The sequence below is a fragment of the Apis mellifera genome, linkage group LG10 (genome assembly GCF_003254395.2).
Source record: "Apis mellifera strain DH4 linkage group LG10, Amel_HAv3.1, whole genome shotgun sequence".
NCBI lineage: Eukaryota > Metazoa > Arthropoda > Insecta > Hymenoptera > Apidae > Apis > Apis mellifera.
The window spans coordinates 11,305,011-11,331,504 of record NC_037647.1 but is presented as its reverse complement, the minus strand read 5'-3'; the positions used below and the strand labels follow the sequence as shown (position 1 = coordinate 11,331,504).

General features: G+C 29.2%; 4 protein-coding genes across 9 annotated transcripts in view; 2 read left to right on the top strand and 2 right to left on the bottom strand.

The window, feature by feature from the left end:
• LOC408275 overlaps window positions 1-16,347 on the bottom strand; it is a 45,508-nt gene extending 29,161 nt beyond the window's left edge. For 3 of the 6 annotated variants that reach the window (XM_026443166.1, XM_016914577.2, XM_016914578.2), the window contains exon 1: window positions 15,689-16,347. The gene's annotated coding sequence lies outside the window, so the exon portion shown is untranslated. Of the gene's footprint in view, window positions 1-9,201; window positions 9,418-15,688 lie in introns of those variants that run through there. The other 3 variants (XM_006569177.3, XM_006569174.3, XM_006569176.3) reach the window with 1 other exon arrangement.
• A 1,856-nt stretch (window positions 16,348-18,203) lies between these two features.
• Window positions 18,204-21,461, top strand: LOC100577127 (proline-, glutamic acid- and leucine-rich protein 1). Its single transcript, XM_006569180.3, has 8 exons — window positions 18,204-18,442; window positions 18,570-18,968; window positions 19,058-19,404; window positions 19,487-19,666; window positions 19,736-20,000; window positions 20,095-20,295; window positions 20,366-20,658; window positions 20,760-21,461. Exons 1-8 carry the CDS (start codon window positions 18,341-18,343, stop codon window positions 21,346-21,348), a joined length of 2,376 nt encoding a protein of 791 aa, XP_006569243.1. The 5' UTR covers window positions 18,204-18,340; the 3' UTR covers window positions 21,349-21,461.
• Window positions 21,118-24,343, bottom strand: LOC410187 (esterase E4). The gene is made up of 7 exons (XM_393670.7): window positions 24,067-24,343; window positions 23,308-23,593; window positions 23,042-23,227; window positions 22,683-22,962; window positions 22,143-22,618; window positions 21,774-22,050; window positions 21,118-21,691 (listed from the first exon to the last, which is right to left on the bottom strand). Exons 1-7 carry the CDS (start codon window positions 24,319-24,321, stop codon window positions 21,490-21,492), a joined length of 1,962 nt encoding a protein of 653 aa, XP_393670.5. The 5' UTR covers window positions 24,322-24,343; the 3' UTR covers window positions 21,118-21,489.
• A 210-nt stretch (window positions 24,344-24,553) lies between these two features.
• LOC410188 (60S ribosomal protein L8) lies at window positions 24,554-26,353 on the top strand. Its single transcript, XM_393671.7, has 5 exons — window positions 24,554-24,648; window positions 24,904-25,051; window positions 25,277-25,418; window positions 25,608-25,921; window positions 26,121-26,353. The coding sequence occupies exons 2-5, from the start codon at window positions 24,914-24,916 to the stop codon at window positions 26,298-26,300; spliced, it is 774 nt and encodes a 257-aa protein (XP_393671.2). The 5' UTR covers window positions 24,554-24,648; window positions 24,904-24,913; the 3' UTR covers window positions 26,301-26,353.
• Window positions 26,354-26,494: the final 141 nt, after the last annotated feature.

Sequence of the window (26,494 nt, the reverse complement as noted above, 5' to 3'; positions counted from 1 at the left end):
ATTAAATATCATTCAAATAAAAATAATTTTATTCGAAATTTTGTTCTATTTTAGATTACAGTTTTTAATGATTTTTATTGCAGATTCTCACACATTGATATCTAACAACTCATCCGATACAAATTCGAATTTTCCATTAATCGACATTTTTTTCGACTGTATGTAAAATTTGATAAAAGATTTACAAGAAATTACACGAATCTTTTTCGATGAATTTGATCCACGGTACGAAAGTAACTCGAGGCCATCACTAGCGATTACGTACGCGTACCGTGAAAAGTGGAGCATGAGCGTGTATAGGTGAAGAAAGATCGAAATGTTTGCACGCGATAGAGGAGGGGGGGGGGGAGCGGGAGGAGGAGAGGGGTATATCTTAGAGAACCAGTCGAACGGTAACCTCTTTTCTTGTTATTTATCCTTTCCTCCGGTTTTCAACTGGAAATCTCGTTAACCTACTCGACTCGAAAAACAAGCTACGCCTACGTTCGTATCAATTGGAAACGTCGTATCGTTGTTGCATCCTTCGAGAATCGCACCTGACGACGAGCGAACGATAAACGCGTGATTCGTAAAGTTACGCTTTTAATAACCGAGAGAGGATAGGGATATTCGATTCGTCCGCGTTGGATTATGTAATGATGGGATTACATCTCTGGGATGACGTTACCGTGTAATGCGTCAAAGTTTTTCTTCGATGACAATATAAATAAAAAAAATGTTTGTATTCGTTGAAAATTTATCGAGGCTAATTTATATAATTTTTACGGGAACGAGAAATAAATATCGCTTGATGTATGCTAAAATATTGATCTAACGTTGAATTCGAAATTTTTTTTGGTGTATAATACGTATTATTAGAAAGCAGTTATGCGAAGTTAGAACTCTAATTAAATTTTAACGAGTATCGTTATCTCGTGGATAAGTATGCAGATGAGAAGCAAAAAAAGAAGTGTCATCGGTGTTGCTGAAAGAAAAATAAATTTTTCGAACGAGTTAAGTTTGTATATAATAATAATTACGAGGCAAGTCTAGTGATTAAAAAAAAAAAAAGAAAGAAACGAGAATCTAATGTCATGTATTCAAAGTTCAAGATCTCGAATTATTATTTTGCTAAACGCGATACCTATAACACGCGCGATGTATTATTAATCCAACACGCTATCAAACAGTGCAAAACTAATATGAAGATTAACGTACAAGATGAATCTCGTATGTTACGGATACAGATGTTATATCGTTTCGCTGCAACGCAATTTTTCTGATCGAAGCCACCAGGAAAATTCTTATCGGCAATTCTTCTCATCTGCCCAGTCGCTCGAACGGTAAACGCACTGGAAATATTAATTCGAACACGTTCCTACGCCACGTGTGCTTCACTTCAAATACGTATCGATCCTGCAATAAAATTCTTCCTGCCACCGGGTTACAATATAGACCCTAGACCAAATATATAGACCGTAGGCACACTGGACTAATAAATGGCAGTCGGAATACGTCACACGTTTCGGTAAAGCAACGCCTTGTACCGGTTTAAAACGTTCAAATATTCATCAGGCGTAACGATAGCCCCGATATTTTCTGCGTGGACACCGCGCGCATGCGTGGTGTAACGGGTGTGCGCGCACAAGGATGATCGGCCTTGCGCCATACATACATCCTTACGCGCGATACATTCGAGCAAACGTTTGAACCGTGCACTTTTCGCCTGCCGTTTTACGACACGTTTACGGAAAACAATTATGCCACGTGATTATTTTTTACCGTATCCTCGTATTTTCCATGATTACCGTGTTCTTCTCGGTTGTCACGTCTGCGACGAATCGACTTTTGTTTCCAACACCAAGTTACACAAGTCGGTATGATAAACATTAAAAAAAAAAAGAAAAATAGGGGAACGTTGTTTCTCCCTCGAGCTTCTTACTCAAATTTTCCAATCGCGAAACCGTGAAAATCGGTTCACCACGCCAGATGATCCTTGCCCAGAGAGCCGAAGCCTATTCGAATTATATCGCGCAGAACGAAATAATAGGACGCTTTCTTCGTTCTCGCGAGGCGAGAACGGTAAAAGAAGGAAATCGAGAGACCGTGGCCAAAAAGCTTGGCGTGAAAAACCTCCATTAAAGAGAAAGCCGTTGAACCCTCGCGATAGGTAGAGCGTTCGAGCGGGGATGCAGATTTATCTATCCTCCAAGCAATTATTCGATCGTCTCGTTAATTTGTCCTCGCTCGAAAATAGGAAGCGAGTCGGGGGGAGGGGGGAGGGAGTTCGATTAATCGCTCGTTAGGAAATGACGGATCGTCGAGTTAAGAATCGCCGTGCTCTCCGTTCTCTTCTGTGGAAAAAATGGAATGGAAAAAAAAAAATAGAATCGATCGTTTCTCTCCTCAACCCTTTCGTCCCATTGTTTACAACGGAGGAGAGAAGAGGAAAAAAAACGAGGAATTGAATTGGATTAAACACGGTCGATAATTGAATCTATTCTTCCTAAGAGGATTGTGGATAGATAATATATTGAAATTAAGAACAAAATTATTAAATATTATAAATTATTAAATTAATATTAAATTAATCTAATTCTATAAATAATAATTAATAATTATTGAAAAAATTATTCTTATTAAAAAAATAAATATTAATGATAATTATAACTGATCAATGATAAAAAATTAAATTTTATCGAATTAAATATTTCGTTCAAAAATTATTTAAACATTTATTTAAACATAATATTATTGAAAACTTAAAATAAATAAAATTCCACAAACTAATATTTTAATAACAATTTAAAATAATATACATTATATCATTGACAAATTAATATTTTTATTAAACTATTTAAATTTAATTAATTAAATAAAATTAAATTATTGTTACTAAAAAAATAAATATTAATAATTTATAATTAATTAATAATAAAAAATTAAATTTTATCGAATTAAATATTTCGTTCAAAAATTATACATTTATTTAAACATAATATTATTGAAAACATAAAATAAATAAAATTCCACAAACTAATATTTTAATAACAATTTAAAATAATATACATTATATCATTGACAAATTAATATTTTTATTAAACTATTTAAATTTAATTAATTAAATAAAATTAAATTAAAAAATTATTCTTACTAAAAAAATAAATATTAATGATTTATAATTAATTAATAATAAAAAATTAAATTTTATCGAATTAAATATTTCGTTCAAAAATTATTTAAACATTTATTTAAACATAATATTATTGAAAGCCTAAAATAAATAAAATTCCACAAACTAATATTTTAATAACAATTTAAAATAATATACATTATATCATTGACAAATTAATATTTTTATTAAACTATTTAAATTTAATTAATTAAATAAAATTAAATTAAAAAATTATTCTTACTAAAAAAATAAATATTAATGATTTATAATTAATTAATAATAAAAAATTAAATTTTATCGAATTAAATATTTCGTTCAAAAATTATTTAAACATTTATTTAAACATAATATTATTGAAAGCCTAAAATAAATAAAATTCCACAAACTAATATTTTAATAACAATTTAAAATAATATACATTATATCATTGACAAATTAATATTTTTATTAAACTATTTAAATTTAATTAATTAAATAAAATTAAATTAAAAAATTATTCTTACTAAAAAAATAAATATTAATGATTTATAATTTATTAATAATAAAAAATTAAATTTTATCGAATTAAATATTTCGTTCAAAAATTATACATTTATCTAAACATAATATTATTGAAAACCTAAAATAAATAAAATTCCACAAACTAATATTTTAATAACAATTTAAAATAATATACATTATATCATTGACAAATTAATATTTTTATTAAACTATTTAAATTTAATTAATTAAATAAAATTAAATTAAAAAATTATTCTTACTAAAAAAATAAATATTAATGATTTATAATTTATTAATAATAAAAAATTAAATTTTATCGAATTAAATATTTCGTTCAAAAATTATACATTTATCTAAACATAATATTATTGAAAACCTAAAATAAATAAAATTCCACAAACTAATATTTTAATAACAATTTGAAATAATATACATTATATCATTGATTCCACAAATCAATATTTTTATTAAACTATTTAAATTTAATTAATTAAATAAAATTAAATTAAAAAATTAAATTTCATCGAATTAAATAAATATTTCATTCAAAAATTATATATTTATTTAAACATAAAAAAATATAACCTTGTTAATATTATTGAAAACCTAAATCTAAAATAAATAAAATTCCACAAACCAATATTTTATTTTATTTAATTAAATAAAATAAAATACTCAAATCTAACCTATAAAAATTTTCCCATGATTAATAAATATAAATAAATAAATTGAAACATAAATAATAATATACACAAATATTATATAAATATAATAATGTGTGAATAAACATAACAAGTCTTAATGACTCGTATTTTTTTTTTCTCCTTACAGTCTCGTTTATAATCGACTTATAGTAAAGAAAAAACTAATTTGATCACTATATATATATATATATATATATTCATTGTGTTGAAAACGATTCGGTTTCTTCGAGCCATTTAATCCCGTTTTAAGACGTTAATTCTAATTACACTTTTTCTCTTTAAAAGTTAATCAACGTAATTAGAAATTTTTAATCGTATTATTATTTGGCGCGTTCAACTCGCCATGGTAATCGCGCGCGTTCGTAAACGTTGTTATATTTCGAACAATTGAATATATCTCTACATATTACACGGGAATTTTAATTACCACTCGCGTAATTGTCTCGCATAGGTGGCTCCGCTATTAAACTTTTTCTTTTTGCGAACAGCGTAGTCGAGTTTCGACCACGATATTCCCAATTATCCTCTCCGATCGCGATCTAACGCGAGCAATTTAATGGATTTTTAAACTCGTGGATGGATATTAATAGAAATCGATTGACAAAAAAAAGAAAAAAACAAAAAGAAAAGAAAAAGTAATTGAAAGTTATCCGATAAATAAATAAATATATCAATTTTAACAGGTATCAATTTTTTAATGACGAATCACTTTCGATACGAAAATTATATTATCCCAATTATATTATCCTAACGTGTTCGAAAAACATTTCTCTCGAAAAGAAATCGCGGCGAGATAATATCGATAATACGCGATTCGTGGAATTCGGGGAAGATTGAAACGTTTCTTGTGCACACGGATTGTCTGGAAGAATGGCGGAACGATGTTCGTACGTATCGCCGATAGAATTCGCGGAATCCGACGTATTGAGCTATCAAGCGATAATTTTCGCCAACAGCACAAAGCGGGGAAGAAGCGCTATCGTGTTTCGTTTTCATCGCGTTCTGCCCGTGGACTAACGCGCCATCTCTCCCCGAGATCGAAACCGTTGGAATTCGAGTGGAATCCCGCGATAGGTAGGAAGAAAATGGCGCTTTTCCGTGGCATACTTCTACTCGAGGAGGGGGGAGAAAAGAAAAAAAAAAAAAAAAATGCGAGTCGAGGGGGGAGGAGAGGATTCGATCTTCCGCCCGTTGCGACGAGGCCTGACAGGTTGCAACGGGGAACCGTTACGTTGGCGAGACGAAGCCAAGTACTTACTTACTTACTTACTACGAAGGAAACCACGAAAAAGTTACACGCGCTCACTCGCAGCCGTGCTATGCTCGTAAAGTCAAGTTTACGGTAGACTGACAACGAGATAAGGAGTTTGCACAATAGTTATGCCCGCTATTTCTCGCCAATGGGCGAGGGGAGGGGGAAATATCGGAGAACACGATGAAAGAAATTTTTCTCGATCGACTTTGAAAGAAGATCTTTGTCATCCGTTTTCTTTCATCCGTACTTTTTTTTTCTTTTTATCTTTCGTATTATTGCCTAACCCATTCTTTCCAAGAATTCCTATCGTTCGTTAATTATCTTATAATAATCGGCATTGTTGTTGTACTCGATTTACAGAGAAACCGAATCGTGAAACACGGTAGCGTGTTGTACACTGGGATACCGCGACATTCCAAATGGATTTCAATCCACGCCGCTCCCTGCAACGCTGCAACCCGGCGATCGCCGCTCGTTAACTTCCGCGGTTAATTACATCACGGCCAATGACGTAAGGCGGGAATCATCTGCATGAAACTCGAATAGGTAGTACCTAAGCGCGCGCCTATGTGAGAAATAATCCAGGAATATTTTTTTTTTTCCCTCCAGCGTAGTGACTCTGTAGGTAGGTAGGTAGCGATCCTATTGGCCGCACACCGTAACAAATTATGCGACCATCTCCACCGTTACAATTAGACGATCTATCATCGCGTTTAGGGCTCGCGTTATTAACCGTACGCGTGTACATCGTCCAACATATTTATGAGTTGTTCCAGGATATAACGGCACTTGACAATATTACGTCTAGGTACCCGCGACACGTAACAAATACGTATGTTTATATTCGTTTAGAAAACACTTTAGATCCTTCGTTATCCTAAAACAGGACGGTCTCCGTCGATAAAGTCGTTCGCGAAATGCGTTCACAAAAACTTCGATTCCCGTTCCAACCGTTGACCAATCGGACGGTTAATAACCATCGCTCACGTATCCATTCCTATTCGAGGATTCGTTTTCCCGCGTATAATTCCGAATGATCGTCCATCTTACTTGTGGTTATCAATTACCATCCGACTGCGATCTTTCTCGTACGTAATTCGAGCGTTACACACACACACATATACACACGATCCTTTCTTACTTCTGTAATTGCTTTCGTCCGATTCTCACGCGAAATTCGAACGAATCAACGGTTTTACCGACGTTGCTCGCTATTCGCAGTGCGAATAAAGTACGAGAGGGTTAAGTGTTTGAAGAAATCTGGCACGGTAAAAAGGTATATATCTTCGAGTGGTGTTCTTTATATTCTTTTTCGTATATTTAACTTTCTTAATTTTTTTAAACAAACGTTTAAAAAGAGATATTTTTAAAATACCTCGTAATGTCCCTATTGCGAATCGAATTGAATAATATTCTAGGGATTATTTCTAGGGACATATATCAATGTAAAAAGCTATATACTATCTTCGAATGGTGTTCTTTACATTCTTTTTCATATATTTAACTTTCTTAATTTTTTTAAACAAAGGTTTAAAAAGGATATTTTTAAAATACCTCGTAATGTCCCTATTGCGAATCAAATTGAATAATATTCTAGGGATTATTTTTAGGAACAGATACATGTAAAATATTATCTTCGAGTGGTGTTCTTTATATTCTTTTTCATATATTTAACTTTCTTAATTTTTTTAAACAAACGTTTAAAAAGAATATTTTTAAAATACGTCGTAATATCCCTATTGCGAATCAAATTGGATGATATTCTAGGAACTATTTCTAGGGACATATATCGATGTAAAAAGGTATACACTATCTTCGAATGGTATTCTTTACATTCTTTTTCGTATATTTAACTTTCTTAATTTTTTTAAACAAAGATATTTTTAAAATACCTTATAATATCCCTATTGCGAATCAAATTGGATGATATTCTAGGAACTATTTCTAGGGACATATATCGATATAATATCGTTATTAAATTTTCAAACGCGAAATATATATTTTTTTTTACCGTGAATTTTATCATAATTGGCATACAGATACTTTTCCTTTTTCGATTGCAATGCGTGTTACAACACGAATCCGATTGAATTTCGACTTATTATTCCGTAGAATAGAAAGTTACTTTAACGCGTTATTTGCACATTATAAATTGATACCGCAATAATATTTATTTTTTTAAAATATCACAAAATATCCAAATTCGATTTTCATCGATGTATTCGTCAATTTTCTTTCCTCAAATCTCGATTATCGATTATCGAAAGTTTATCCCCCCATTACTTCGATTAATCCATGTTCTTACTTATTGTTTACCATCTTAATCAACAAGTGTTACTTCAATTCTTTAAAATATATATCGGGAAATCTAAGCCTTCGTGTTGGCCAATCGCCAATATCATAATGCTAATCACACGGATACAGATAAGGAAAGGAAATATTTGCTCAATAGCGATACGATTCCTCTAATAACGCCGACATCTCTCATCGAGATTAATTTATAAACGAGAGGGAACGAGATTAGAGGAATATCTCGAATAATTAATAATAATTTATTCTATTTTCCACGAGAGATGAAACTTCTTTTTTTTTTTTTCGAAAATTTATTATCGAGTTTGGACAATGGAACGCTTATTAACACGTTCACGCAACGGAGATCGACTATCGATAACATCGAGGTTGCGCGGAGGGCAAAATTTTCTAGCAAAAATTTTCTAGCAAAATTACGTACGCGAAACGAAACACCATCGTTCGAGGACATCGAGAGTTTCGATATCAATCACAATAAAGAAGAAACAATGAGATATTACGTCATATTGTTATTCAATGGAACAGCATCCCCTGTTAATAGGATTAAAATTAAACAAGGAAAATGGAAGATCGAGTTGTAACGATACATTTATCTTTTTTTGTAAATTTTAATAAAGTCAAATTTTAGATTAGATTAAATTCGAAATCAACTCATTCAAATTTCCAAACATTTACATCATTTGACATTATTATCTTTAAAATTATTCTCGGATAATTATTACATAAAGTACAGATGTACGGGCAAATGATGGAGGATGTAAAGAACATGACGTTTGTATTTCTAATTTTAATTTTAATATTATTATTAGATTTCTGATAATAAAACGCATTGATATCGATATATTGATATCATTATCTATCTGCAATACTTTCCTACTATCTCTAATAAATCGCTAATCCGATCGTTATTAACTCAATTTTATTAAATATATCTCATATCTCAATTTTTTATTACCTAATCTCCAATTATATTTCACGCAATTCGTATCCTATTGTGCATATTTTTATTTCCGAATGTCAATATAACCTTCATTTTACTCGAAATTATTTTATCAAATCGCAATACTCGCGAAAAATTCGTAGCAAATAATATTCTAAATATCAACACAAGAGAATACGCGCACCGCGTATTCCAAAAAACAAATACAAACACTCAGAGCCTCGGTCAATTTACAGTTAAAGATACTCCGAAAACATACATTCGTGTCATTCGACGAAAATTCACCCTTCACAACGCCTCGCTCGATTCGCAATAAATTACGAATAAAATCGCCTACCTTGTACAGTCGCACGCTTTCGATAACCTAACCTCTCTTGCGTATTGTTCGTCAATCACGTTCGATCACTGGAAATTCGTCAACACGTTTGCAACACGTCGAGAGCGAGAAAGACGCGTTCGTGAAATCAAACCGTAGGGGGAAAGCAAACGTTTGGACGACACACATGCACGGGCGGTCGTAGACGAACTGACACGAGTGTGCCGCTGGCTCGCGACGTAAGCGTCCGACTACAGACGGCGCCTAACTACTCGCCACGCGATTGGTCGACGGCCGACCACCTTGCACGTATATACACTCCATACACCTGGCTAAATTGCGCGATCGTTCGTGTGCGTTTCTGCGGCCAGGAACAATAGAGGCGGAACTGGTACCGAGCGTATCTTTTTTTTTTTTCTTTTCTTTTCTTTTCTTTTTTTTTTTCGAAACGAATGAATGAGATGCGTTCGCTCGATGCTGCTGGCAGGCTCGCCGTGTGTCTCCTCTCCGTGCGCTCCTGTACATACGACAGACCTAGTGCACGATGAAGCGTAGAGACAATCTTGCGCCGGGAAACTAAATGCTTACATATGCTGCCTCGTTTTCATATATATATTTTCAGCGTGTATCTCGCGATCCAACGGGAGGAATTCTTCCGTTCCAAAAACCGTGCCAACTGTTCTATACGTTAAAAAGAACATTAAAAAGAATCGTATAGAAATATAAACGTGTATATAAGTTCCGTTTAATTTTTTTAAATAATTTCTTCTGATACACAAAAGATTTCTACCTCGGTCGATCATTTTTTTTAGTACAAGCAACCATCGAGAAGGGTCATTAACAACAGATGCGCGTACCTGCTATAAATCCATGAGATTTAAATTCATTGTTTCCAACATTCTTACGTATCTATTCTTCTAGAATTTTTAATTCTTCTACCTGCCTGCCTGTCTACCAGCTAAGCTCCTAAGCTCCTCTTTATTAAACTTTCCCTTTTATTTATTACCGTTAACTTCCATTTCCTTCAAAAGTCCTCCGAGTCGAAAGTAATTTGACAAAAGAGAGAGAGAAAAAAAAAAAAAAAACTCCCGCGAGAAATGCATACTGTATGCAAATAGATATACGAATTCCTCGAAAGAAAGCCCATAACGTTACATCATTACCCCCCCAGAATTTTGTAAGGCGACATAAAAGAATAACAACTTTCGCTGTCCACCGTTTGTAATTTGGTGAAAGCGTACGACATTTCTCTCCACCTGTATCTCCCTATTCAATTTCAAACTCGTCTATTAAGCCGTCTTCGTTGCAAATAAATCCATTTAATTAAAATATTTTATCTGCTAGCTGCGCGCGAGGACTAAAATTTTTACCATTTCTTTTTCAACGTGTCTCTCTCGAAGGAAAAAAATTCGAAAACTTTCTCCCGTTGCTTAAAAGAGAGAGAGAGAGAGAAAAAATACAAGAGAAAATAATTTTAACTCGCTACTCTCCGGAGTATCGGGGAACCACGCATCCATCGAAAGTTTCTAGCGCGATTCGATGATTTTTCTTTCTTTCTCGATTCGCTCGACCGTTTCTCTCCCCGGTATCGATCGTTACAAACCGATTTTTTTGTCGCTACTTGCTCGCGGCCAGCGTTCGCTCGGCGCGCTGCGTTAATACTCGTATTATTTCGAAACCACGAAATCGCGAAACGAACGGATGAGCCGCGCGCGCGGAATATCACGCGAGGGGCAGGCACGGTGCATTGCACGTAGAAACGATAACGGTTATGCGCTGAATGTTAATGCGGAGGAGGAGGCGGAACGATTTCCACTTGTTTGCAAAATGCCGATTCGTTCGTTTTTCATTTTCTCGATTACTTATTCGCACGACATCGTTCCTAATAATATATTCATAATATTATTAATCGTTAAGGTTAAAAAAAAAAAGGAATGTATTTATCTAGAAAATAAATCTATCTATTTATTTTTATCTATCTTAATGATTTTAGAAAGTTCTTATCTAAATTTATAAATAAATCGTATCGATCTGCTTTAACAAACATTATTTATCTTATTATCTTATGAAAGGTGGAATATTTATATCGATTCATCATCAAGAAAAGATATACGTTTTATTTCTTAATGAAATGTTAATATATCTCGTAGTTTCGAGTTTGTGGAGAAATATTTGTTATTTTAATAAGTAAACAACGTTATATAATAACGTATTAAAATATTGTAGAATTTTTTTATTAACTACGTAACGAATAAAAACATTGGCAAAAAATTGATTAACATGAAATATAGAACGCATCATCTGACAAACATTTTTTTTTTTAATACTATATATATATTTATATATTCCTTTTTTTTATCGATTCGTTTTTAAAATATATTTATAAAATAGCCGATATAACTTTTACTTGATAAAATATAATTATTCGTTACAAAAATAGACAATTGCGTAAAAACGGTTATGTAAAACTCTGCAACTTTGCATTTAAATCGCAGTCGGTAACAAAAAGGTCGGTAAAGATGATTAAAAGATAATCGATAAAAGAAGAATTATTTTTTTCCACGACACAAAATAAAAAAAAATTCTCGAATTTTTACCGTCCCATTGTAATCACAAAACATAATTGATCGCTATTTTTATTCTAAAGTTGGACACGTGGGAAAGAATTCGCAAAGAATTATTTCCGAGTAAGAAAACGAAGAAGTTTTCTTCGAAGAGAACGATGAAAAAAATCTTTAAAACAAACAGCATTCTTTTTTTTTTGCACTACATCAAATAAAACAATAAGAAATTTCTAGAAATCTTATCTTTAAATTTCTTCGCGAAAGAAGTTCAACGAGCAACGCGCCGTTTTATTAAAAATAAACCGAGAAACAAACTGCTAGAAGAGACGTGGAAGACGCGAAAAAAGTAAGTATAATATTTTTATAATAGAGAAGACTCTCTTAAAAAGTCTATCTTATCTATCTCGTCAAACAATATATTTTTCTTAATCGATGCGACAATAAATATAAAATATATTTTTCTCACTTATCGATAATTAAACCCCCACTCCCTCCAATAATATCATCTATAAATATATCCGAACGAATAGAACAAAAGATTCAACCATATGCGCACGGATAGTTCGTAAGAAAATATTAATAATTCTAAAATTGCTCGTCCAACGTTGGATGTCGCCACATAGCTCTGACCACAATGAAGCTTTTTTTCTCTCTCTATGTTATCGTTCGAAAGAATTCTATGCTTCGATACGTTTAAAAAAAAAAATCCCTTTACAAAAATTCCTCGAAACGATTCTTCCTCCGTATTATTTTTACCAACAAACGATAAGTTATTCGACACTCGCAATACACACGCGTCGCGTCGCGTTCTAAACACTTTTCGTTTCTTTGTAACGGTAGAGTAGAAAAGGAAAGAAGGAGAAAGAGAGAGATGAAAAGAAAACAAAACGGAATATCTCTCTGGGAAATATAAACGGGCATAAAAAGAGACGACGAAGGCAGAAAGAGAAAAGGTGAAGGAGGACGAAAACAAAGAGGTTGGTACGGACGGAGGCAAGTAACCTCGCGTAATCGAGTTGACCCCGTAGGACGATTAGTCAAATTGGAAGGTCACCGTGAATTATGACTTATCCCTGAGACGGCTCGTCTCTGGATGACAGCCTTTTTCTACTCGATTCTTTTATTCCATTCGTCGTGAAAAATGTTTTTCGATGATCAAAATCGATATTGAAAAAATTCTCAATATTGATCTGGATAAATTAAGAAATTAAAAACCAGAAAACCGGTTTACAGGTATTTAGATGATTTGTAACGTTGCAAATGTCATTATAATAATAATAATAATAATAACACAAGGAATTAAGCGAGGTAAATAATATATATGACCGGATAATTTAATTCAACGTTGATAAACCTTGCTTCTTGGTTAAGGTCAGGCTCTGAAAACCGATTCGGATACACGATATAATACGATTTAATCGTATCAACAACGATATATTTCATCCCGCAAGGATAACGATGTGGGTCATTTTCTATGATACGCTCGAAGAAATAACATTTCTTCGTATTGTTATGATGATATATATTATTATTATTACAAAAATAATATTCAAGAAAAAAAGAAAAGTACTCGAAAGGGAATGAATAAATTGGAATTAGGAGATCTCTTTTTAATCTATATTTGAAGAGGAAAAATAATACGATTTATATATATTTTTCGACTCTGTTGGAATTATATAACAACACCATCCAAAGACGAATGACACGAATAATCTGATAATTAGAATGATGGCGAGAAGTTGATGATATTAAATTCTTTTTATTATGTTTTTATTCTATTTATTTAATTTCTTTTGGAAACTTTTTAAAACGATAATTATGGAAATTAAAAACTGAAATATTATTAGACAATCTAATGGCTCTCTCAATATAAGTTGTTGGCACAACGATTGAGTGGGAATACAATGGAAGGGGGAGGGGGAAAAAAATTCTTGTTTGAATTGTAATTGCCGACTTGATTAAAAAGTATAAAAAGTAGATAAATACGTGAGTCAGAAATAAACAATATTTAACGTGCAATTTAATTCGTATTCGAAGAGTGCAAACAATGTAAATCACAACTCAAACACATCTTCCGCTTCTTATCACTGTGCAATCTTTTTACGTATGTATGTAATAAAATCAATTGAAATAACTTAGTTGGCTCGCAGCAACATCTTATTATTCCAGTTTAAAATTGCGCTCGTTCTAAAACATTAAAGAAAATTATATAATAAAAAACAGGATTTAAAATATATAAATTGGATGAAGGAATATATAATATAGAATTATGTAATAAGAAAAGATTTAAATTATATAGAAATTTTTTACATAGAATATATTTTAAGAAATAAAGTATTTATATTTCAGAAAATTTCTACTTTGCGTATAATATGCGTATTTTTACATATTCGTGTAAAAAAGATGATTTTACTGATAAGAAATCGATCGAATCGTCGAATATATTAAAATTTTAAATTGGAAGTGAATTTTAAATTTTTCGCGAGACACGAAAATAGTTACGTCGTTTTTTAAACGATGATAATGATTTTTACAAATTTTTGTTTACTCTTAATTAAACGAAATAAAAATAAAAATCGTCGAGATCTATCAGAAACTTTTCATTTCGAAATTTTCTTACGTATACAAGAGGCTCGGTGAAAGTAGTGCACCACTCAGTGAAAGTCAAATCTACCATTTTTTTGACTCTTTGAATCATAACCGAAACGGAAGTTTAATATTAATTTAAAAAAAAAAAAAAAAAAAAAATGACAATCGGAATATTGATGATAGTTGAAAATTCTTTTTTGATTTCCTTATTTATCGTGCAAATGAATAACGTGATTTGCACTTTTTACGTGTACGTTATTTCAAATTGAAGGAGATGCGTTATTACGCCATGTTTAGATATTAACGCGTTAGAAATTGCTATATTGACCACATTGACCGGCGAGAATTTATGTTGAAGTGACTAAATCAGATATTAGTGCATAGTTAAGACCATATTTGTAATAATCATCTGAGATATTACATAATACGGAATATTAAAGAAATAAATAACGCGTTAGCTACGCGTCCATTAACTTATACTAGATGATTTTAAAAATAGATGAAAAAATCAAACTTTGTATTCTGTTCTTTCTAATTTTAGAACAATTTGTTTCTAATTCTAAAGTCGTCGATAATAAGTGAAAATAATTGCTATTTCGTTAAATTTTTGATACATTCGAAATATCATTGTTAGGTCAATAACATGAAATGAGTAAAATACGTTACAATATAACTTTTCAATAATAAATAAATAATAAAGTCAATACATGTTTTGCTATGAAATTAATCTTTAATTAAAATTTTCGTATATTTCCTTATCTGTGCTAGATTTATTTACTGTGTATTTTAAAGTAATTATATTAAATGTATATAATTATATTAAAAATTCAGTTTGTGCGCTCAATGAAACAAATAGTCGATGAAAATTATTGCCATTCTGAATGATAAACAATCTTTTTCATAAGTTGAATATTTTCCCGCGTTTAAAGTTACACGCGTATTAAAATTAATCTGGCACGAGACGATATGCAAGAACTGGTTTACATCCGGTGGTACTCCATTTGCTTATCCTTAAACGATAAAGTTATACGATACTCATATATGCAGTCTATTCTAAAACGGATTATCTTTGACTTTCACTCCCGTATCATGGATAAGAGTAACTACTCTTTTTTACGGTTAGTTTACTTACGAATTACGTTCGAAAAGATGTTACTATTATATATTAATATATTTATGAAATATATCAATATTTCTCGTAGAATCCACGTTTCCACGTTTAAAATAATGAAAATCAATAAACACAAGGAGAAGAAAGAAGAAAGGAAAAAAGAAAAAAAGAAAAACAAAAGCGAAGAAAAACAACGAAAGAAAAGGCAAAAGACAGGAATCGCGGGCAAAGCAAAAGCACGTACCTGAACAAGTCGCTTCACGTCGCTGCGATCGCGATTGTCGGACCCCACGGCTATGTTAGGTCCCCACATTCCACCTGTCAGAAGGTGGGTCTGCTCTCTCACGGACCGTAAAGGAAGCAAAGAAACCACTAACGGTGGAAAATAAATCGCGATCCGATAGTTTTCTTCTCGAACTATCGCGAAATCACCTTCGAAAACTTATCGTTTTCAATATGGCTGTATGCACAGATCCCATTCCGCTATTCACTATATTACTTACATAGTTCTTTAATGTCCATTTTCCGTTAACGATTCGCGCCGCATTCCTGATTGGATCATTGAAAATTCCAGAAAGAAATCTCGTTGAAACAAATTTCAGCAATGTTGATTACCGAAAAATATTTTCACGTTTCTCACGGATGTATTCATCAAATGTATTTGATCCTGCGTACTAAGAAGCACGCGTGGGTCTGGAATGTAAATGTACTGAACGAAGTTATCGAAAAATCGAAGAAAACAAGCGGAAACTACTTTTCACGATCACTACACGCACGATCGATAATGTAATACTATCCATATAATCTTTATGGAACGACCGATCCTACGGGATATCTCTCAAAACAAAAGTCCAAACAAATTGTTGCCCGAGCAACGTTCTCCGCAACATAACTGGACACCGGTAGGTAGGGGAACTGATTCGAGGAGGAACGACTGCTAGAATCGAGTCTCGAAGGCGAGAGGAAGGATGCTAGCATAGGAGAGGGAGGCAGGGCAAAATCGGGAGGGGGAAAACTTCTGTCCTGATCAGGCAGGATGACCGGTAGGCGTTAGGGCTCAACACAATCCGCGTCTGTATATATATCCTACGAGCGTCTTTATATGTACGTGAATATAATTGAAATATCCTTGTTTTCTTTTAACTCTTTTTTTCACTCGTATCGTCTTACTCGTGACTCCATTTTTGCTTTCTGAACTAATACTTCTTCATTATCGCGAATTAATTTAATTAAAAAAATTTTATTTTTTTGAAACATAAAGAAATTGAATTGATTTTTCTATTTTACATTAATCGATTATTCTTATTTTTTTTTTTGTGATTTGTAATTTATGTTTAATTTTACATTTCTATATCTTTTTCTATATCTTTTAACGATATCACTTTAATTAATTAAAAAAAAACAAAAATGTAATAAATACGCTAATATGCAATAAATATTTACTATGTTGTTTAATTATATTTCGTTTTAATATCTTCTATATTTGATCATTGTATAATTTGTCTTAAAATTTTCGACTATAAAAATCACATTTTTAAATATTTTAATCTTATGTTATATGTCATTTGTTGAAAATTATAAATCGATTATATTTTGTATAACGAAGTATAACTAATAACCTATAAGAAATCAAAGTAATGGGGATACAAATAAGTAATACATATGAATAACGGTATGATGACACAGACTCATAAACGATCCAATACTTTTCCGCGCTATTCTATTCAATATTTTATATAAAATATTAACTTAGTTTCTCTACTATCATAAAATTATATCATTTTATTTATTTCTTAGTTATTTTTAATACTTAATAAAAATTTGTATGATTTGGAAAAATTAGAAAAATTCATAATTACATTATATATTTGTAACGAAATACAATGATTTAAAAATTTTTTTTTATTTGTATAATTATTTTTTTTTCTAAATATATGTATTATGAGATATATATATATATATAAAATATGTAATATGAGATAATTAAAATATACATTTTACATATACATATACATTTAAACATTTATTTTATTGAAACAAAAAATAAACTTTCGAACATTACGATTGACAAAAAAAGCATCAAATGATTTGCGTGATCTATCTATGAGAGAAAAAGAAATATTTAAATTGTTATTGCTGAGTACACTGCAAAATTACATAATAATTCCTTTTACGATTGAGGCCAATCGCATTGCGTAAAAGAATCTCAGTATGGTGTTTACTGCTTTCAAATTATTCCTAAGCGCGCGATTTATGCAAATATGTATAAATATATAAATTGAAATTAAAAGAAAAATTTAAAATTAATTATTTCAATAATAATATTTAACATCTGTATCATAAAATATCAAGTTCTTCTTCATTTCTTTAAGAAAAAAATGATTAAATTATACAATTAATTTTCATACTTTACGAAAAAGAATTAGATTATACTATAAAAATAGTATAATATATATGCAACAATCAAAAATATCTCTAATATTAAATTTAATTTTTGAATTTATAAAATATTAATATGCATTTTTATTTTATATTATAATTAAAATATAAATTAAATATTTTTATAATTAATTACATATATTTATGTTTATTTTTAAATTGTAAATTTTTTTATCATATTATTTATTACATTTTTTTCTGAAATGAAATTTCTATTTTCTTTTTAGTAATTTATTATTAATAATATTATGTTAATTTATTATTAATAACATTATGTTAAAATGAGTGATATAATGATATTTATTTAATTTCTTTGTATAATTACTTGTGAATAATATTTCGTATATAAATCATAAATCATGTTCAAATCATTTCAAAATTTAAGAAAGCTAACCTCATTTATGAAATAGTAGAAAGCACGTGGATTATTAGAAGTAAAAGTAAAATAGCAACAATTATGGATTTAATTAATTTTTTTGATCAAAATTCAAAAGAGTATAATGAATTTTTACAATATTTAATAAATTTCAGTGGAGATATACCATTCAACATAGAAGAGGTAAAATTAATTATTTGAAAATAACCTCTTACATATATAAAAGAAATATGCATATAAGATAAATATTTTAATATAAACATATTGTTTTTTTTTTTAATATCAAATATTTATATATTTTTATTCCTAGATTGATAAAATACAAAATATTATTATATCCACTATAAATACTTATTTAAATCAATCACAATCTCGATATAGTGGTTTAATAATTTTGGATAAAATTTTATCGCAATGTTCGAAAGATATTTTTTCGAAATATTGCATACTATGGATATCAAAAAGTATGCAAGTATTAGAAAGTATTCATAGTACTTTACAAGAATTATCTATTTCTTGTAAAGTTCTTGGCTCTTTAATAATCCGGTCAAAAGATATTCCTGAAATACAAAAACAAGTATCCACACAAATTGTGAAACAATTTATTAATATAATTAATAATTTGAATTCAGAGAAAAATTGTGGTCCAATATATTATTTAATTGCTGTATTATTACATCAATATCCTGAAGTTTGTGAACGTTTTCAGGTAATCAATTTTCTTTATTTTCTTTATAATGTATTGTATATATTTTGTAAATATGTTTGTTCATATGTATTTTGATATTTTGTATTTAGATATCTATAAAAAAGATTATATTATTACAAATTGATTCTTCCCAAAAAAATTTAGTTAATGCAAGTGCAAGATGTTATGCTCTTTTGGCAAAAGCAACAGAGCGTTCATTTAAACCTTCAGTTTCAAAATCAAATTATACTTGTTGGACATATAACCAAGCACTTATTTGTAATAGTTTACACGTAATAATGGATGAATTATTTTCTAATTTAATAGAATTAGAAAATGTAAATATCTCGGATAAATTAGACTTGCCCAATATATCTGAGGAAAATATTATTCAATTTTATTTTAAACAAAAACAAAGATTTTTAAATTTATGTTCTTACTTATCATATATGTTATGGTAAGAAAATAGTTTAAAAATTATTTGAATATTTATTTGAATATAAAAAATGAAATTCTTTAAATAATTTATATTTTTACAGTGGATTGGGCACAAAAAATTCAGTATTACCACATGAGATTTTAAAAGTTTTATGTAGAGGTTTAGCAATACAACCATCAAACATAAAGAATCAAAATTCTGTTAAAGAACAAATTTTATATCTAATTTTACCAGAATTACATATCGCACTATTCCATGTTTTGGATTCATTAATAAATGGGTAAGAATATGATAATTTTTATATATTATACTATTGTTAAAATGAAATTAATAATATTAAAATATTTAGATTTAAGGAACAATTAATACCATTTGGTTTAACAATATTACAATTATTTCTTCAAACATTGCAATGGACTGAAAATGTTTTAGTAAATCAAATAACAATTAATGGAAACAAACCATTTAGAAATGTAAGGATATCTGTTTATAAATGTCTTAACTCTTGGTTAATGAATACTAATTCATTATCAGGTATAGAAACTATTGCAGATGAATATCTTCTATCTATATTAAAAGATATAGTACCAGAAAAAGATCGTATTTTACTAACTGTAAGTTTAGACATTTGAAAACAATTTATTTTTTTTTTAATAATAATAATTTTTTAATACAATTGTTTTTTATATTATAATGTTATTGTTATAGATTCAAAAGACACAAAATTTGTCAAAAAGAGCTTTAAAACGTTTGCGAGATAGTCAATATGAGAAAGGAATATATTTAAATAATGGAATTGCTTCTGATAAAGAACATTATCTAGATATAGATACATGTAAAATCGCTCTTGATATATTGCAAAATATATTTTTCAGTAGCGGAATTTTTTTAAAACAAACATTCTTTAAAGTAAGAATTTTTATTTTAAATTTTATTGTAAAGTTTAACATTGAATATAATCATTTCTATCTTTTTTCAGACAGTACAAAACATTGTAATATCTTTATTATATGACTGTTATTTGAGCAATACCGAACAAAAATTTTATAAAGAATATCCTGATTGTCGTCTCTTATTGCTTAGAGTTTTAAGAGCTTCACAAATGAATCCACATTCTTTAATGCCTTTACCTACGCAATATTCTTTAGAAATATTTGAAATGGCATTAAATGATAATAATTTAAATATCATTCAAGAAGCTAAAATAGCATTGGCAGAACTTGAGAAAATCATACATCCTTATGCTCCACCTATCCAACTAACTCAAGTAGAGTAAGTATTAAAAGTCTATATACTTATATAAAAACATTTTTCAACAATTGTTGCGTGCAAAATTTTATCGATATCGCTATATGATATTATTTTTTTTTTAGAATAATACAAAAGGAATTTGTTTCTGATGATCAAATTGTGCAAGAACATAACGTAATAATAGAAGATGAAACTTCTTCTAACATTGAAACTGTACTAAATAAAAGTATAGAACCGTCATCAAATAAAAGATTAAAAATCACAAATTCTGATAAAAGTGAAATAATAAACAACATTCAAAATAAAATAGATATAGTACAAACAAATCAAGATCCTTTAGAAGAACGAGATGATACAGTGGAAGAACGAGATGATACAGTGGAAGAACGAGATAATACAGTGGAAGAACGAATGACAATCACAATACAAAATGAAAATATTATAGAACATGAACAAGTTATACAAATTTGCAAAAAATCAGCAAACAAAACTTCAGTGTCAAATGAAATTAATATAGATACTTCAGATTCAATATCCTCATCGAACATCATGAAACAAACTGACAATAGAACCGATGAAAGTATGGATATAACAGAAAATATTGATCCTAGTCCAGAAAATAATACATCTGAAGTAAATCAAATAAATTCAGAATTAGAAAAAGGAGAAGAAGAAATATTACAATTGTTTCAGGATATACCAAAAAATTAGTTTAAAACAAAAATATATGTATTATTATTATTATTATTATTATATATATTCCATGCATTTCTTGATATCAAATATAGATAAAATATTCTTCAATTTTGTAATAAAATTTTCTTTCTGAATCATTTGTATATTTTCTTAATGTTAAAATGTTATTGAGGTATATTTTTTAATCTTAATTAAATTATTGATACTCATATTTTTTGCCTCGTTTTTCAAATAATTTTGAACAGTTTTATTTACTTTTTCAGTATTGTCCACAATATCCACGATACTTTTGAGAAAATTACACGAGGTAGATTGTAATCGTTTCTCAAGACCCGTCCACATACCCATTTCACAGTATCTAAAACAATTAATTAGCAATATAAAATATTTGTTTAAATTTCTTATAATTTACTTAATCTCTATTCAGGTATTTTAATTACCTGAATTGTTCCATTATGCGAGGTGTTGAAGTAATACTAATGAATGGATTGATTTCATCGGAAAACTTTGGAAGCATGTTTGGAAGTAAAGTATTATTTTGAGATGAAAACCTTATATCAGGTTTTCCACTCTTAGCAAATTCAGCTATTAAATTTGTGAAAATATTTTCTACGCGTTCATTTTCTTCGTTTAATTCTTCGATGCATTGTGATGGTTCGCCAAAAATACTATTTTCCTTGAAAATGTATCCAAGATCATCGCCGTGACTTATTATATCTATGAATATAATAATAAAAAAAAAAGTATATCCATAAAATGCATCATAATATACTTAATATATTTAAAAATACAATGATTTATTTGTATACCGTCTGAAGCATGTTTTGCTTTCACTATAGGTAATTCTGATAAAAAAGTTCTACCACATTTTCGAGTTTTCTTATGATCAAAACTGTATAAAAACGATTCGGATTTTTTAGCCCAATGATTTGCTGTAAGAAAAGCTGGAACGTTATACAGAGAATCTCCCATGGCCTCCGCTATTTTTGCAATTTGAGCAGAGTTATTTCTAGTGTTAAAGATATTAAAATATTTATTAAAAGCTTGAGGTGTAAAACGGGATATATTTCCAAAATTTGAAACTGTGCTTTGCAACGTTGGTATAAAATGCTCGTTTACAAAGTTTGGAATGGTACGTAATTTATTTTCAATTTCAGATTTGTAATCTCCAAAGATTGCTCCTCCTACTTCATTATTCATAACACCGATCAATAATGGTACTGATGGAAAATCTCCGATTTTTAAAGTATTTTCCGGTGTGTTGGTGATAAAATTAGGAAGAAATCTTCAAAAAAAAAAAAAATAACATCATAAGAAATCAAGCCTGGAATTGGAAAACTATGAAATACCTTCCATCATCGTTTCCTTCAATCACAGGACCAGGGCCTAGTAAAGTTGACAAACTAGATATGAAACCTTGAACTGCAGAGCGTACAGTTTCTAAGTTAGAATCAACTTGTATCAATTTATCAACCGGTATTTCTTGAAGGCAACGAATCATCTCAATTGTATTGTTCGTAGGACATCCGTTATTTGAAGCGATATATTGTGCTGTGGACGCAGGATTTTTGTCAAATGCAAAGTGAGATAAAATTGAACCTGACATAGCAATCAACCCGCTAAAATTATCTAAAAATTCGTACAAATTTTTTTATAAATATACAACATTTACGAATTTTATGAATTTTGAACAGGTTAAAATATATACTTTTTGATAATTTGGATAATGCAAGCATAAAAGCAGCACTAGCTCCTGTACCATGACCAAATGCTATAATTTTTTTCGGATTTCCACCGAAATATTGAATGTAATTTTTCACCCATTTAACCGCCAACATCATGTCGAATATACCATTATTACCTGGTAATTCCTTTGTGCCAAGACTTAAAAATCCTGAATGAGTATTTTTTTTTAAAATATCATAAATATAATATTATATTTATAAATATATATATATATAAATTTTTAATTACCAAGTGAACCCAATCTATATTGGATAGACACAACTACTAATTTTTTTTTAATTAGATTCCTCATGTCATACTGACAAGCAGAACCTCTTCTAAAACCACCCCCATGGATCCAAATTAATACCGGATATCCATCACTGGAATCCGGGAGCATAGGTGTAAATACGTTCAAGAAAAGACAATCTTCGCTTCCCTCGATTTTTTGGCCGTTAATATTATTTGGTTGTGGACAAGGAGATCCCCATTGTGTAGCATTAATTTCACCTTTCAAATGTAAAAGTCTAGGTCTCTAAAAATTAATATTTTTTTATTTATTTCATTCATTCATAAAAACTAGTAAAATAAAATTAGAAAAATTATTTTTAAAAATCAGTATAATTTAAATGGATAATGTGTTATTGTTATGCACATGCAAAAATAAGATACATATATTTATTAAATTATAATCGTTATGACAGGATGTATGAATTGATAAATAATGGAGTTGATAAATTGATTCATTTCTATATTTTGTATGATGATAAAATATATCATTATAACATTGTTTTTTAAATTCAGATTGATTTATTATTTTTATTATCTTGTTATAAAATTTTCATTTGTAATATGTTTAAATTATTTAAAAATATAATTTTTTTTACTTAAATCATATAAAATAATATTCTTTTTATTTATAAAAAAAAGTTAGTAGAATTATTAGAATTAATTACTATACATAATTCATTTTTAATAAAATCATTTGTAAATAAAAATTTGGCTTACTTGAAATCGATAACGACCTATTGGAGGAAGTCCAAATCGAATACCACGAAATACATAAAATCCTTTATTTGGATCTCGGGTACCATAAATACGTGCTTGTCTTTCATTTTGCGTCACATAAACAATGGGATCATCTACAGGAGGTGGTGCAGCTGTTCTACCACCAACAATTCTTTTTTGTCTTTTTAAATTATATGATGTAACTATCGTTAATACATAAAATAAAAAAATTACAATAATCATACGTCTACACATGTTGAATGTTTGTATTATACTGATAATTATATTCATTTCCTTGATTGATCTTATAATTGATAATTCTTACAAGAGAGGATATTTTATTTATATATATTTTATATAATAGAAGTATATATATTTATATTATAAAAATATTTATATTATAAAATTAAAAATTATAAATTCTTATGTTTAATAATTTAATTTACAAATCAAATATCTTGTATAAAATATATATCATTTCAAATCAAAATTTTAGCGGGCAAACAATGCAACCAATATAAACTTTGTATAGGTCGCTCAATTTCCGGTTGAATCTTTCTCTATTTGATGTCGATTTACTTGGTATGTAACCCGTGATTATCTTGGATACAAAATCGTTTTAAATTCGTAAAAATAAAATGCATCTACGATAGAATAATTATTTTTTGGGCGAATTTATTAATTTTCTAGATATTCCTATAAATATTTTAGTTTTTAAAAAAAGAATTTAAATTTTGTTTGTATCTTTTTAAGGTTATGTTAGTGTAGGAAATAACAGACAGTATCACGTTTTGTATTTGTATATTGTAAAATAATTTCATGTAATTTTCTAAATAGATTTTGAATCATGGGTCGAGTAATTCGTGCTCAACGTAAAGGAGCTGGATCTGTCTTCAGATCTCATACAAAAAGAAGAAAGGGAGCACCTAAACTTCGCTCCTTAGATTTTTCTGAAAGACATGGATACATCAAAGGTGTTGTCAAGGTTTGTTTAGTTTTATAATTTTTAATTAATATTTTGTTTTATTTCATTTCAATTTAATTTTATTTCTAATTATTATTATTGTATTTGTGATGAATCTTAATATACCTATTTCTGAGTGAAAATGTGAAGAAATATTATAGAGGCTCTTTCTGAGATAGTTATATACTTTATAAAACCACACTTGTAATTTTTATTTGTTTAAATAATTATTATATATTTTTATAGGATATTATTCATGATCCTGGCCGTGGTGCACCATTAGCCGTTGTTCATTTCAGAGATCCATACAAGTTTAAAACTCGTAAAGAATTATTTATTGCTCCAGAAGGAATGTACACTGGACAATTCCTTTATTGTGGAAAAAAAGGTAAATAAATTTTATTTAAAATAATAAATTAAAATATATTAAATTATTTTCATAAAAAAGATATAAATATAGATATAGATATAATGTAGATATAGGTATAGATATGAGATATAATATAATATAATAAGATATAATAAATCTTATATATAATAATTATATATAGATCAATAAAATATTTTATGTTTATAGCTAATCTTCAAATTGGAAATGTGATGCCTGTTGGTCAAATGCCTGAAGGTACTATTGTTTGTAATTTGGAAGAAAAAACTGGTGATAGAGGTCGATTAGCAAGAGCATCGGGAAATTATGCTACAGTTATAGCTCACAATCCAGATACAAAAAAAACCAGAGTGAAATTACCTTCTGGTGCTAAAAAAGTTATACCTTCTAACAATAGAGCAATGGTGGGTATTGTTGCTGGTGGTGGACGTATTGATAAACCAATTCTCAAAGCTGGTCGTGCATATCACAAATACAAGGCTAAGAGGAACTGTTGGCCTAAGGTATAGTATTTAATAATGAAAACAAAATTTATATTTTATTATAATATAAGTATTTATCAATGATGTTTATAGACATTTGAAACCTGAATAATATTTTGTTGAAAATCTTTAACTGACGATAAAATTTAATATATATATATATGTTATATATATTAAATATAATCATTATTGGAGATTTCATATATTTTTCTATTTACAGGTTCGTGGTGTTGCTATGAACCCTGTTGAACATCCACACGGTGGTGGTAATCATCAACATATTGGTAAAGCATCTACAGTTAAACGTGGAACTAGCGCTGGTCGTAAGATTGGTCTTATTGCTGCGCGTCGTACAGGAAGAATCCGAGGTGGAAAAACCGATACTAAAAAAGATGATTAGACAAAATATTGATTAAATTCTGGATCTTGTACAATAAAACATTTAAAAAAAAATTTATTTGTAAATATTATTTATCATAATATTATTTATCTTATTGTTCATTTTACATCATTAAAAGATAAATTTTCTAAAATTATGAAATAGTAATTTTACGATTTTATGTTTTTAGTGTTTTTAAGAGTAAGATCTGAATT